This window comes from Clinocottus analis, unplaced genomic scaffold (genome assembly GCF_023055335.1).
Source record: "Clinocottus analis isolate CAN_PGR_092001 unplaced genomic scaffold, fCliAna1.0.p SCAF_20, whole genome shotgun sequence".
In the NCBI taxonomy this organism is placed as follows: domain Eukaryota; kingdom Metazoa; phylum Chordata; class Actinopteri; order Perciformes; family Cottidae; genus Clinocottus; species Clinocottus analis.
Window position 1 is genome coordinate 2,040,827 of NW_027175932.1, and position 14,637 is coordinate 2,055,463.

Below are 14,637 nucleotides of genomic sequence, written 5' to 3' on the forward strand. Positions count from 1 at the left end.
AGAGGCAAGCGTTGCTGTAATAAACTCATTTAGTTGAGAATATTTCGTAGGAAGCGCTGGTGCATGTTTGAATGTATATTTCTCTCCATCATCGTGTTGAGAAACAGAAAGTAAAAGCAGCCAAAGTCGATTTAGAAACTGATGTAATTTACAGTAATAATAATTAACCGTCTCCTGCTCTCAGAAAGCTCGTATTCCCCTTTTTCTCTCTCTTTTAATAACGGACAGCTGACATCTGCATGTTTTAGTGATGCAAACTGAAGCACAGCTCGTGTAATGATTCCCCCCGAAGAGGCTTCAGGTTGAGAATACGACACAAAAAGAGGGAATAAATGTCTCTGTTGCTTCATTTCAAGGCTTTGCGTCATGTTGTGCACATTTCTGTCGGCTGAACCATGAGAGCAACCGGCAGTCTGTTCCACCTGTGTCACGGTTACCTGTTTTTTATTTGTTTCCTTTTTGTTTTTTTCTTTTTTTTTGTCTCTCAGATAACACTTACCTAAGAAAAGGTAAGCCGCTCTAACAGCTCCGACTAACCAGCCTCGCTAGCGCTAACGTGTGAAATCAACCCTGTGCTCGGACTGACAGGCTGCATGCGCAGTGTGCTTCCTCCTCTTCCTCCTCTTCCTCTTTCCACCGCTCTGCAGGAAGTGACCTCACAGCTCAGTGGCTTCCCTCCCCCCCCCCCCCCCCTCCTCCTTCTTGCATGTGACTCCTTTCCTAGCAGAGTGTGTCTTAGCAGAGTGATAACACACACACACACACACACACACACGCGCATTGTGCCAAGCTGTGCTCGTGTGATAACTGCTGCAGCAATGTGATGCTCTGATAAAGAGCAACGCTTCTCTTGTGCAACAAACACACCGCGTCCTGGAAAAGGAAAGAACAACAAAACACGAGTCCAGTGAAGAAAAGTGAAATTAAAGTTGTTTGATTCCACTTTTCGTCTCTGATGACGTCATCATTAGTTACAAGTTTAAGGCGCTTTGAGGAGTGTGTGAGGAACACTTTGTTGTGTTTTGTGAGTGTGTTGGTGTGGTTAGAGATGTGAGGATGTTGGCTTTTTGTGACAAAAACATATAAATGATATATAATTGTGTAAAAGATGAGAAACGTACGCACCTCCATGAGCTCACTGACATGGTGTCTTTTTAAAGTGGAGCCCTTGGATTTAATAGTGCGACTAAAAATAACTTAAAACTAGACTCATGTTCACACGACGAGAGACAAAAGTAACAAAAATGGACAAAACGTTCTGTCGTTAAAGAGCTCTGAGAACTGGAACAAACGGGACAAACTGGGTGCAACTAAACATTTACTTATTTTTTAGGGGATTTGTTTTTATGTCTTTTATTTTCTAAATTTTTCAAAAATAAAAAAAAATCTTAATTAACATTTTTCTTCTTAATTGTTTTCAATAATAAAAAAAATCTTAATTTTCAATTAAAATTTTTTTTTGGGGGGGGGGGGATTTTTCTTAATTTTTAAAAAAAAATTATTATTTTTTCTTAATCTGATTATTCTTTTAAACTACTTTATATTCATCACATTTGAAGCGCTGATGCAAAGTGCCACTGTTACAGAGTTACATTTTACAAAACTTAATTAATTAGGAAAACTGAGAGCTTTAAAGGAGCTGCGTCTGATTGGCCGCTCGGCTCAAAGCCGCACATCGCTCATCATTAAAATAATAATCCTAATTCCCTCGTGTGGTTTTTCTTCTTTGGCGAACCTTCTTCCTCCTCCTCCTCCTCTTCCTCCTCAGATCTTTGGTTTAAACTTTGCCAGAAGGAGCAAAACCTGCCGACAAATAAGTGTTTCAACTGGCCAAACCGCATGTAACAAACACGCCTTAATCCCTCGTCAAACTCGCTTATTAAACACTCTCACACACACACACACACACACACACACACACACACACACACACACACACACACACACTCAGCTCCTCCACTTGAAACGCTCCTTTCCTGCTAACTCATGTTCATAAAATCAGCGCTCGTATTAATCAGCGTCTCTGTGTGCACGAGCGCTTCTTTCTCTTTTTGGGAGCAAAATTAAAACAACAGATCCTGTAAAATGAATATTTTTCTTTTATGAGATTCTGACAAGAAAAAAAGCCAAAAAGCAACAGAAACAGAGCGTAAAAACGCACATTTTTATATATATTCTGACTGCATATGAAGCCTCGGGGGTCGGCCTCAGGGAGGGAAGCCTGTCTCGTGCACGTGTGTGTGTGTGTGTGTGTGTGTGTGTGTGTGTGTGTGTGTGTGTGTGTGTGTGTGTGTGTGTGTGTGTGTGTGTGTGTGTGTGTGTGTGTGTGCACGAGGCGTTCATCCATTCATGTTCAGCTTTTTCCTTCTTTTTTTTAAAGCTCCATCACAAGTTTGGTCATGTGGTGGAGGAGCTGCTCGCTGAGCGCAGCCCGGCTCCTCGTTTGCATAATGAATTCACCACGCTGCTTCCTGCCAGAGCCGGCTGGAGATGATGCTCTGAGATAGACCCTCTCCCACCCCGTGTGTGTGTGTGTGTGTGTATGTTAAGAGTGAGGCTGCCTTAAGGCTGAGAAATACAAAGGGCTCGGGTGTGACCTCCTGTGAGACATTTCGTCCTTTTGTGACTGGTTGAAGAGGTGGATTCATGGATTAAAGACTTGATTGGCAGTTAGACTTTGGACTATTTTGGAGGTGGAAGTTGAGGGGACGGTGCTTTCGTTTCCTTATCGATTAAATAGACGATTTTTGAGCCCATTCGGTGGATGAAAAAGTCAGAAAATTCTCGTTTGTTCTGCCCGGCAACAGCCCAAATAGTAGCATTGCTGTCCCACAGGCTGGATCGAGGTCTGTCGCTATAACTAGTTTTGCAAAAACCACACAAGCAAACCCATGAATATCGATACAGGGGATTCTCCGGCTATGGGAACGAAACCTGAGCTTCAATAAATATGAAATATTTGGCTCAGGTGCAGAGAGATTAATTCATTCAAGTTTCCTGCTAATCCAGTTTCTCAACGGTTTTTTAAAGCGCAAAGAAGCAGCGCATGAGAAAGATGTAATCATCAAAGTATATATGCTTATTGTGACAGCAATACTTTATTTTTTTTTCAGTAAGATTTTGAGTATTTCTACTCTGTATTACTAGTTTTACTGCGGGGACTCTGGCGCCCCCTGTGGACGAAAGAGGAAGTGTCTCTGAGCACCAGGGTCCCTTTAGAAAACCACTAATTCTACTGCAGCAGAGTCTGAGGAAGGAGGGAAGAAGAAGAAGAAGAAGAGGAGGAACATGAGGAAGAGGGGAGGAGGGAGGAAGAAGAGGAGGAACATGAGGAAGAGGGGAGGAACATGAGGAAGAAGAGGAGGAACATGAGGAAGAAGAGGAGGAACATGAGGAAGAGGGGAGGAGGGAGGAAGAAGAGGAGGAACATGAGAAGGAAGAAGAGGAGGAGGTTCTGTCTGTTTCAGAACCGTTAAAAGTTCCTCACAATAACTTGAAGTAAAAGCTCTGGCAACTTGAGACACAATGATCACACACACACACACACACACACATATCCCTCCCTGTGGGCCTCCTCACCGCAGACGCATCACTCGAGTAATTCATATTTACACGAAATCGCTCCGACATCCCCGTCCCTCTGGTGAAGAGCACTGTACAACACGCTAACAACATGGCATCTGACACACGCACACGCACACAAAAAACACACCGATCACACGCCCGTGTGACAGTTCATGAACGGGCGATCTCTGCAGCCTTTCTTTTACAACGCGAGGTCGTCGCGTGAATCGACTCTTTCGTGCGCTCCGAGGAGGGAATCGAACACAACTCGCTCCCGTTAACTCTGATTTATAATCTGTTGCACCGCCGTGATCTCTGCAGAAGAAGCGTGCCCAGATGAAGTTTTCTCCTCTTTACATGATAACATTTATAATCTGACGCAAAGCTTTTTAAATTAGAACTGAGCCCCGACGGAGAAACAGGAAGCTGGACACACGAGATGCAAATATCAGGTTTCATGCATCTTTTTGTTTAGTTAATGCTATTTGCATGAGGACTTCAGCTTTGGTGCAGCCTGGGAGGAGGAGGAGGAGGAAGGGGGAGGTTAGCTCAGTGATAGTGGAGTGTGTGTGTCTGTGTGTGTGTGTGTGTGTGTCTCTTCCCTCAAGGTTAATTATGCACTTATTGTTATGTGAAAGTCGGGCTTTCCACCTCGACGTGTCTGCTGCCTCTGGGATGGAAAAAAAAAGAAGAAAGAGATCGTTATTTATGTTTTTGTCTCTTTATAAAAACAGTATAATGAAACTGGGAGCGGGGGGAGGGAAAAAGGGGGAGGGAGAGAGAAAGAGAGAGAGAAAGAAAGAGAGAGAGAGAGAGAGAGAAGTTTACATGTTTCTGCTTCTGGCCGAGCGCTCTAAATGGCTTCATGAGTAATCTGGGGAGGATCTGTAAAAATAGTTTATCTATTTCTGCACGGGTGTGTGTGTGTGTGTGTGTGTGTGTGTGTGCTCTTACAAAGTCCAGCAGCAGCAGCAGTGAGGAAAGAAAACACTCTCACAGGGAAAAGCACTATTATTAAACAGCCGAGCAGAGAAACGAAAACGCACCATTTATTTGCCAGAAGAAGAAGAAACTGGGTTTCTGATAACTGGATTTAATCTCAATTTTTAAATCTGTTTTAGTTCCTCAAATGCATTTTTTTTTACTGGTTTCTAGTAATATACATTGTAGATTTTTCTGCAATGCTTATTATAATTTTTATTTTTTTGTGTATTAAGATGATTATTTATGTGCATATCTAATATTTTTATTTGTAGGACCTTAACAGACCTTTTTAAAACAAATTTAATTACTTTAAATTATTATTTGCTCTCTATCTTTCCTGTTTATTTAATAAATTATTCTTGTTTTAGTTTTCTTCTTACTAGAATAAATCCATCTAATCTAAATGTCTTTTTGCCTGATAAGCTGCTGCATAAACATCGTTTATTGTAATTTCTACTTGGAAAAAACAAAACACAACCTCTTCAAAAACACCGTTTAAGTTCTCAATGGACTCATCTGCTCTCGGCTCTTTTTCCTGAAACACAGAACAAAAAAAACACACAAAAGATCCGACGTTGTTGATCTGTTTGTATCTGCCACCATGAGTGCATTGCTATAAGAAAACAAGCTGGTATCATTATCATCATTATTATTATCAGTACTACTAATATTATTATCATTAGACTGCTTGATTGACAGTCCCTCTCTCCGGTTAAGATGGTGCAACTCGGTTGCCAGTTTATTAGGTACATCTTAAACTGCTGCAGCGTGACGCAACGGTCCTGCAATAAATCAGCTAAATGAAGGTTTTTATGTTGATTTATAGTTGATTCAGCTGCGGGATCATTCTCTGAGGATGTTTCTGTTGAGTGAAGTAATTTCCCAGCAAGTTTAACACCACTTTTGTGATTTTACGTGACGTGAATATCCTTTTTAATGAGTCTTTAGTATTTATTTATCAGGGTTTGTATTATTGACGCGTCATTAAAGACTTCAGAGCTTCTTCTTTCCCTTCATTTGTGTCCCGGTTCTGTTCCTTCGTGTCTGATTCTGTCTTCTCTCGTACTTGGTCTTAAAACCCGACACACACATCTGATTCGCGGCCGTGTGATCGCCGCCTCAATTCCATTTGTTCGCCATCTTTTCCGCTCGCGGCGGGAAGCAGAAACTCTGGAAGAAACAAAGTCCGGTCTCACGTCTCCGCTCATGAAAACAGCCGCCGATCAAAAGTTTAGCCGTCGCTTCGCCGGCTTGTGTCGCTTCCTCAAACCTGCAGCTGTCAATCATCACATTAGCATTTAAACGGCGGCGCGCGACACGACATCCATCAGTGTTCCTCATTTTGATGTGTTAACGTCTGCAGAAAGCTGCCAGATGCAAGTCTTAAAATAGAAATAAAAATATATATATTAATAATTCACCGCGACACAACCGCTTGCTTACTTTCCACTCTGTGTGTGTGTGTGTGTGTGTGTGTGTGTGTTGTTGTCTCTTCGCAGCCATCAAGGAGAAACACAGCGACTGGACTGAGTTTCTGGTTCAGGACCTGACCGGCGCCCGGACGGCTCCGGCCAACTTGCTGGAGGGGGTGAGCGAGTCCAGCCCCATGGAGGCCTTCACATGGGGGAGGGAGGGAGGAGGGAGAAAGGGGGAGGAGCTAATTATGGACAAATCCATGTGAATATTTTCAACAAGTCTGACTCCCTCATGTTATCGCTTCTCATCGCTTTAAATGCTTTCAGACATAAAAGTAGAGACAGAACATTTGTAGTTGATGGCGTTGACAAAGAGGATGGAGGATGGAGGAGGAGGAAGAGGAGCAGGAGGAGGAGGAGGGGGAGGGAGGAGATGGATGGCGCTCTGGCGTCTGGACAGTAAACATGCGGCCGCTCGCCGCCGGCTGATTCATGACGGAGACGAGAGCGGCGTCCATCTTCTCGTCTCGCCGTCGGCCACGAAGACAAAGAAATGCGTTTGTCAGGATGTGAAATGATTTGTTGAGAAAGCGCTTCAAACGGGAGAAAAACACTTCAATTCACCTGTTTTACCAAATATATTTGGTAAAACTTTTGGTATATAAGTTTTTTCTGATTCTTAAATAGTAAATTAAAGTGTTTTTGCGCCTTTAACAGTTTCTTAAGAAAGCAAATTAAAGTGTTTTTTGTGTTTTAAACTTCTTTTAACAAGTAAATTAAAGTGTTCTTTGCACGTTTTGCACTTTAAACAAGTAAATTAAAGTGCTTTTGTGTTCTCTTTAGATGTGTAACCTTGCTCTTTAAGTGAAAATCTCTCTCTCTCTCTCTCTCTCTCTCTCCCTCTCCCTCTCTCTCTCTCTCTCTCTCAGCCTCTGAGGGGGAAGAACACTGTGGATCTCATCCTGGCCGGCTCGGTTCTGGAGCTGCAGGACGCCTCGAGCCCGTTCCTCTACTGGCCGGTCCGCGTTCTGCAGAACGTTGGCGGGCGGCTCCGCCTGCGCTACGCCGGCCTCAACGACGACCGCCGCGCTCAGGACACCTGGCTGTTCTACCTGGACGCCAGGCTCCGCCCCCTCGGCTGGGCCGCAGAGAACCGACTCGCCTTGGAACCGCCCGCAGGTGATAAATACAGTGATGATAAGACATTTAATGAGCCTTTTGTCGTCGTTTTGACGTCATGAGACATTAATAGTTTCCATTAAAACACTTTGAAGCTTCTGTATTTTTAAAGCATCACTGACTGTGTTTCACTGCTCAGCGCTCCGGTCTCTGAACAGCGCCCCCGACTGGCAGGCGGCTTTAGACGACGCTCGCCTCGACGCACAGAAGAGCCCGCTGCCGCTGGAGGTGTTCAAGGTGTGTGTGAGCGTGTGTGTGTGTGTATAATAAATCATGATTGGACAGGTTTAAATGTAAGTTCATCACCTCCTGAACTAGAACTATACAAACTACGACAGAACAACACAGAGATGGAAAAGCTTCCTAACAGCGAGAAGTAGTATTTCATGGAGCTGACACGACTACAAAGGCAGTACTTGTTTTTATTGTAAGCAATGCACCCTCTGATATATATATATATATATATATACAGGAAGTAAAGTGATGATTTAAAATCATAAAAATGTGTTTTAAAGTCATGGAAATTTGGTTTAAAGTCGTGGAAATTTGGTTTAAAGTCGTGGAAATTTGGTTTAAAGTCGTGGAAATTTGGTTTAAAGTCGTGGAAATTTGGTTTAAAGTCATAAAAATGTGGCTAAAAGTCATAAAAAATTGGTGAAAAGTCATAAAAAATTGGTGCAAAGTCATGAAAATGTGGCTAAAAGTCATGGACGTTTGGTAAATACATGAACAGGAAGTGGAGTGTCTCCACGTGGTTTGTAGTGACCAGCAGCAGCGACTCATCGGAGGGAGAAGCCGTCTTCATTTGGGCCCAGTGACCTCCATCCTCCTCCTCTTCCTCCTCCTCCTCCTCCGGCAGCGTCTGCCTGCCCTACATTGCGTCGCATGTGGAGCACATTCATCTTAACGGTCTCTCTTCCTGTGCAGGACCACGTGGACCTGCCGCCGCACTCCTTCCAGGCCGGCATGAAGCTGGAGATGGTTTCTCGGTGGGAGCAGCTGCAGATCTGCCCCGTTTCTGTCACCAAGGTGAGCCGAGCTGCCAAACAACGGCTGTAAAAACACATTGTCTTGTATAGTATACACCAAGCAGGCTGCGCCCCCGAGCCTTTTATTAATGTGGCATTGAATTCTCAACCGGTTTCTGCAAGAATGGAGCCTCGCTGCTCTGGTTTTACCTTTCAGTAATTCATCTAACATGCATCCCTCTGACTTTTATCCCAAAGGAAAGTAATTATCTTTGCATGTGTTGCTTTATAATAACAGTGGAATCACTGCATGACATCCAGATCCTTCTCTTTTATGGAAAATCAATCATTTCAGCTCAATAATGATGTGTTTAAGTGATAATATATGCTATTTTCTATTTGTATATGGGCCATTTTCCTTCCAAAATATTTAGAAAAAACTGTTTGAATTTCCCAAGAAGCTCAAAACATGAATTTTGTTCATGATTGTTGACCTAAAGCATCTCAAAGCTATAAATATCCTTCATTAATATTAATGTCTTAATATAAAGTGTTAAAATTCACTGTTATTCATCGGTTTTTGCCCCTTGTTTGCATGGAAGCAAGACTTAAAAGGGCCCTCAAGCTATGTCACTCTTGCACAGATTAAAAGTAAAATGTCTACATTAACGCAGCAGATTCTGAATCCTACATTTCCCAAGATGCACCTTGATAGCGTCTTTCCTGCATTTGTAGTCTCCAAAACCAAACAAGTGCCCTTTAACAATAAAAAAATCCACATGTATGTGTTTCTTATTGGAATAAAAGATGTTTAAAGTCTTCTTCCTCTTCAGGTCTTCAACGACGTCTACTTCCTGGTGACGCTGGACGACCTCTCCGACGACGCCAAGCCGCGCTCCGTGGTGTGCCACGCCAACTCTCCCGGCATCCTGCCGGTGCAGTGGAGCATGAAGCACGGCGTGGCCCTGGAGCGGCCCCGCGGCTCCGGGGGCCCGGACTTCGACTGGGCCGACTACCTGAAGCAGGGCGGCTCGGAGGCGGCGCCCGACGCCTGCTTCCCCGACGTGAGTCTGGACGCCATTTTGAAAAACCCAGGCTCGGCCCGATGACTAGCATGAGCACAAATATGACAAATATGTTGCAGAAGTCAAAAGTCCTGCACACACACACAGGTTTAAAATCCTCATTGTTAGTTTAAATACTACATTTTATCACTTTTTACTGTTTACACACAGATTTCACTACAAGTTTGTTCATGGAAATGTGGTTAAAAGTCATTAAAATTTGATTTAAAGTCATTAAAATTTGATTTAAAGTCAATAAAATTTGATTTAAAGTCAATAAAATTTGATTTAAAGTCATGGAAATTTGGTTAAAAGCCATAGAAATTTGGTTAAAAGCCATAGAAATTTGATTTAAAGTCATGGAAATTTGATTTAAAGTCATTAAAATTTGGCTTTAAGTCATTAAAAGTTGATTTAATGGCATTGAAATTTGGTTTTCAAGTCATGGAAATTACACAAATGTTCGACATATGTTGCACAATCCAAAAGTGCTACACACACATAGGTGTTGTTGTTGTTTATCTCATCTACATGATGTTGTTTGGAGGATCCAGAGCGAGAGATGTGATGAAGTGAATCAGGACGCGAGATCTAAACCAACCAGTCGGTCCTCATCCTTTAAATGCTTTTTGTCTTTTTTGTTTGTGTGTTTCACTGCGGTCGAACACGACAACACACAACTCCCACACACTCTGCACTAGAGAGGAGTTGTGTGTTTCATGTTGTGGTGTTTTTCATAACTCTGGTTCTGGTTTTTAAAAGAAAGAAAGGGAGAAAACATGTTAGTGAGCGACAGCTTCAGAGAAAAGAAATGTCACGAGACAACGAATCAGACCACAGGAAGAAAAGATGGAGCGGATGAACAACACACACACACACACAACACACACACAACACACACACAACATTTAACGTGTCATAATGTTCATCAGTTCATTTCCTGGAGTCTGAGTCAAGGTTTAGGATCTAAGATTACATCATTTTCCTAAATGTAAAATAATCGCTTTCTTTCTCTCTCTCTCTCTCTCTCTCCCTCCCCCCCCTCCTTCCATCTCTCTCCGTGTGGTAGACATGGCAGAACCGGGGCTTCTCTAAGGACATGTGGTTGGAGGCGGTGAACCCTCTCCGGCCAGCCGAGGTGTGTGTGGCTCAGATCACACAGGTCAGAGGACGCCTGCTGTGGCTCCGACTGGAAGGTACAGAGTGTGTGTGTGTGTGTGTGTGTGTGTGTGTGTGTGTGTGGGGAGGATTAACTCCCGCTGTGCGCTCAGTAAGACGGTGTGTGTGTCTGTCTGTGTGTGTGTGACGCTCCCTCTCCTCGGTCTGCAGGCGTGGCGAAGCCGCTGTCTGAGTGCATCGTGGACGTCGAGTCCACGGACATCTTCCCTGTCGGCTGGTGCGAAGCCAACACTTACCCTCTGACCCCTCCACTCAAACCTGTCTGTATGTACACACACACACACACACACACACACACACACACACACACACATTCCACTCGGGAGTGGCAGCCTCTTTAATGCAGCCTCTCCTCCTCTGCAGGCCAGAAGCAGAAGCAGATCGCGGTGGTGCAGCCGGAGAAACAGTAAGAAAAGACATGAACTGGTGTTCAGACCTAAACTACCTACGGTTATATAAAATAACCACAAGTACACCTTTAGAGAGCCTCTAACCTCTAATTATAAGTCGGTCACATAAAAGCATTATTGTCTATATAGTGTACGATAAGTCGGTAAGGGGAAAACATTATCGTACGATAATATTTTACGTTAACGACTTATCTTACAATAATATTTTCTACTTATCGTACGATATATAGACAATAATGCTTTTATGTTACCTACTTATAAGTCGTTAACGTTAAATATCATCGTACGATAAGTCGATAACGTAAAAATATTATCGTACGATAAGTCGGTAACTTAAACTATTATCGTCCATATATCGTACGATAAGTCGGTACTGTAAAAATATTATCGTACGATAAGTCGGTAACTTAAAACATTATCGTATATATATCATAAAATAAGTTGGTAAACTAAAAACCTTAGAAGGCATGTCGATATATAATACGATAACTCGGTAACGTAAAAACATTAGCGTACGATAAGTCGTTAACGTTTAATATTATCGTACGATAAGTCGGTAACGTAAAACATGAGCGGTCGTTCTATCCATATAAATGATTATAAACGTCTCATATTTGAACTAACGTGACTATGATGCCTATAATGAACTTACAGTCTTATTAACACGTAATAATGTTACTAAGCATGTTATTAAGGCCTTAATACGATTTATTTAGCCCCTTAACGTGTTGTTTAGCCGTGTTGTTTCTCTCTCGGCTCCTCGAATGTTTTCAAGTGTCAAACGACAGTAAATGTAAAACGTGGCGTCGCCTCTTTGTTTCCATCTCTTTCTCCCTGCGAGCCGAAAGAACAACAGAGGTATCTCTTCAGAATAAAACACTGGAGGCTTCTCTCTCCCTCTCCGTCTCGCTGAAGACATTAATTGAAACAGTGTTTTTTAAGGTTGTTTTTTTTGTAGCAGAAAAATTACTTTCCAGGTTCGCTTTGATTGATTTTGTTGACAAATGACACGTTGCGGCGTCGGCTGGCGAACGCAGCCCGGGGAGCGCCGGGAGAAAGATGAGGTCTTCAGCGGCGCTTTGTCGGCTCTCTCATCTTCCCACTAATCCCATTTCTCACCTTCAGGGGAATCCTTTCATCAATCCCTCCCCCTTTCCTCCCCCTCCTCCCCCCCGCTGCTCTCTCAAAATCTCGCTGTTTTTGCGACGCGATCGCTTTGATTGCGCCGTTGCTTCCTGTCGTGATTAAATCAGTCAGATTCTATTGATTGGTCCGACTGCTTATTGATTGGCTCGTCTCCCCCCTCCCTCCCTCGCCCCTCCCCCCTGCAGGTTGGCTCCGATCCAGCCGGTGGAGGCGGCTCCTCCCGACAGCCTCTGCCAGCCCGCCGCCGTGGATCCAGGTAATCACCGCGCCGCGTTTACAGGTGACGTCTCGCGAGTGTTTTCTGTATATTTTACCTTCAGATAACTCCGCTTTAGCAACGAGCCGTGTTGATCATGTGGAAGAGTACAAACAGGAAGTTGCTGAGATGTTGTTCTGCGCGTAAACAAACACAAAGCGAGGCGTCGGGCTCTGTTGTTTCCAGGAGACCGTTGCCCTCTTTTTTTATTCATTTATTTCCCCCGTTTAGAAACCGCCCACTCGCTCATGAATATGCATAATCATGAGCGCCGGCGGTCGTGGAGGGCGGAGAGCAGATCTGTTCAGCCGACCCTCGTTCATCTCCCGCAGGGCGACTCGGACTCTGTTTAAGATCCTCACGCTGCAGACACACAACAATAGGAGCGCACAACAAACACACACAAACACACGCACACAGTGAGAGAACAAAGACTCCGAAAAGTGACTTTTTTAGCCTAATTTACAACTTAACTTGAGATGTTTCACATGAGAGATTTGTGCATTTGTTGTTTTTCGTCTGTTCTCTTCTTGCTGGTTTCAATTTATTCCCCAAAAATCTGTTTTTTTGGACTTTTTTTCGATGAAATCTTGATGAATCAAGTCACAGTGTCCTGATGAAGCGGATTAGCTGACTTTTATTTGTGTTTTCATATCTTTAAAAACAATATATAACGTTATTATGTCATACAGCCACTGAAGAGTGACGTGTTTCACGCTTTTGTCTGTAGAATTTACTGCAAGATCCTTTAAAATAAATACAAATATACTCTGCAACAAGAAGTAATGAGAAAAGTAAGGAAAGGAAACGTAATGAGAGAAGGAAGGAAGGAAAGATGAGGAGGGAGGAGGAAAAGAAGACATTTTTAAAGGAAGGAAAGGAAATGTAGGATGACAGAAGAGGGATGGACAAGGAAGGAAACGAAGAGAAAGGATAGGAAAGAAAAGTAGAGTCATATAGCCACTGAAGAGTGACGTTCTCTCTCTCTCTCTCTCTCTCTCTCTCTCTCTCTCTCTCTCTCTCTCTCTCTCTCTCTCTCTCTCTCTCTCTCTCTCTCTCTCTCTCTCTCTCTCTCTCTCTCTCTCTCAGCCTCGGCTAACGGTCGCTACTGCTGCTCTAAGATCTTCGTGAACCATCGCTGTTTCTCGGGTCCGTACCTCAACAAGGGACGCATCGCCGAGCTGCCGCAGGCCGTCGGGCCCGGGAAGTGCACGCTGGTCCTCAAAGAGGTGGGCTGATGTCAGAGAGTGTGTGTGAGGAAGTGTGTGTGTGTGGCAGCGATGTCTTGTTAGCCTCCTGCAGTTTCCCAGCAGGGCCTCCATGTCGTCGTGTGGAGCTGTCAATCAAGAGCTCAGCAAAAAAACACCTAATTTCTTTGTGTCTTTCCTTTTTGAGAAAATTGTTGCACCAGGATTTGTTGTGTAGTTTTTTTTTTTAAGTGTGTGTGTGTGTGTGTTGCCTGCAGCTGCTGAGCATGCTGATCAACGCCGCCTACAAGCCCGGACGAGTCCTGAAGGAGCTGCAGGAGCTGGAGGACCCGAGCTGGGAATGCCAGGAGGAGACGCTCAAAGCCAAGTGAGGAAACTGACAAGAGGATCCTGTTGTGTTTAGTTTGTGTCGCGCAAAATCACAACTTTACCTCACAATCTGCACAACGTACGACATCGGGACCCAAAAACAACCGTTAGCTCAAATAATACAGGAAGGACAATAGATGTCATGAGACCAGAAGCACAATAGATTTCTTCTCGTCATCTTCCTCTTCCCCCCCTCTCCTCCTCTTCCTCCTCTTTTTACTCTTCATCCTCTTTCTCTTCATCCTCTTCCTTGTCCTCTTCCTCCTCTTCTTCTTCCTCCTCTTCCTTGTCCTCTTACTTGTCCTCCTTATCCTCCTCTTCCTTGTCCTCTTCCTCCTCTTCTTACTCGTCCTGCTCTTCCTCATCCTCTTCTTAATCGCCCTCTTACTCCTCCTCCTCCTCCTCTTCCTCCCTCCAGATATAAAGGTAAAACCTATCGCTCCACCATCCGGATCGTCCGCCTCTCGGACCAGATCCCGGTCTTCTGCCGTAAGGTGTGCGTGAAGCTCCAGTGCTGCCCGAACCTCTTCGGCCCGGCGCTCGTCCTGGACCGCTGCCCCGAGAACTGCTCGGTCCAGACCAAGACCAAGTACAGTGAGTCCCCCGAGACGAGGCGCCGCACGACGGAGTGTGTAGCCTCTGATGTGTAGCTTCAGCGTTCTGTTTCCGCCGTCCGCAGCGTACTACTACGGGAAGAAGAGGAAGCTGTCCAAGCCGCTGGGCGGCGAGGAGGCGGCGGCGGCGGACGGAGGCGACGCGGTGAAGCCGGCGCGCCGCAGGAAGAAGAGGAAAGCCATCTTCGTGCAGAAGAAGAGGCGCTCGTCCGCCGTGGGCTACGCGGCCGCCGGCTCGCCGCAGGTCAGAGGAGCTTTTGAGCATCGTTGACTTGATTGTT

General features: G+C 44.4%; 1 protein-coding gene across 6 annotated transcripts in view; it reads left to right on the forward strand.

Annotated features, from left to right (window-relative positions):
* The window catches only part of sfmbt2 (Scm like with four mbt domains 2), a 30,978-nt gene that overhangs the window by 14,257 nt on the left and 2,084 nt on the right, over nucleotides 1-14,637 (forward strand). For 4 of the 6 annotated variants that reach the window (XM_068586963.1, XM_068586957.1, XM_068586958.1 and 1 more), the window contains 14 exons: nucleotides 489-509; nucleotides 6,048-6,136; nucleotides 6,893-7,142; nucleotides 7,282-7,379; nucleotides 8,070-8,171; nucleotides 8,944-9,174; nucleotides 10,244-10,370; nucleotides 10,504-10,617; nucleotides 10,717-10,759; nucleotides 12,095-12,165; nucleotides 13,255-13,394; nucleotides 13,631-13,740; nucleotides 14,161-14,336; nucleotides 14,422-14,600. In XM_068586963.1, the coding sequence (XP_068443064.1) occupies nucleotides 489-509; nucleotides 6,048-6,136; nucleotides 6,893-7,142; nucleotides 7,282-7,379; nucleotides 8,070-8,171; nucleotides 8,944-9,174; nucleotides 10,244-10,370; nucleotides 10,504-10,617; nucleotides 10,717-10,759; nucleotides 12,095-12,165; nucleotides 13,255-13,394; nucleotides 13,631-13,740; nucleotides 14,161-14,336; nucleotides 14,422-14,600 (1,751 nt within the window). The remainder of the gene's footprint in view (nucleotides 1-488; nucleotides 510-6,047; nucleotides 6,137-6,892; nucleotides 7,143-7,281; nucleotides 7,380-8,069; nucleotides 8,172-8,943; nucleotides 9,175-10,243; nucleotides 10,371-10,503; nucleotides 10,618-10,716; nucleotides 10,760-12,094; nucleotides 12,166-13,254; nucleotides 13,395-13,630; nucleotides 13,741-14,160; nucleotides 14,337-14,421; nucleotides 14,601-14,637) is intronic. The other 2 variants (XM_068586961.1, XM_068586962.1) reach the window with 2 other exon arrangements.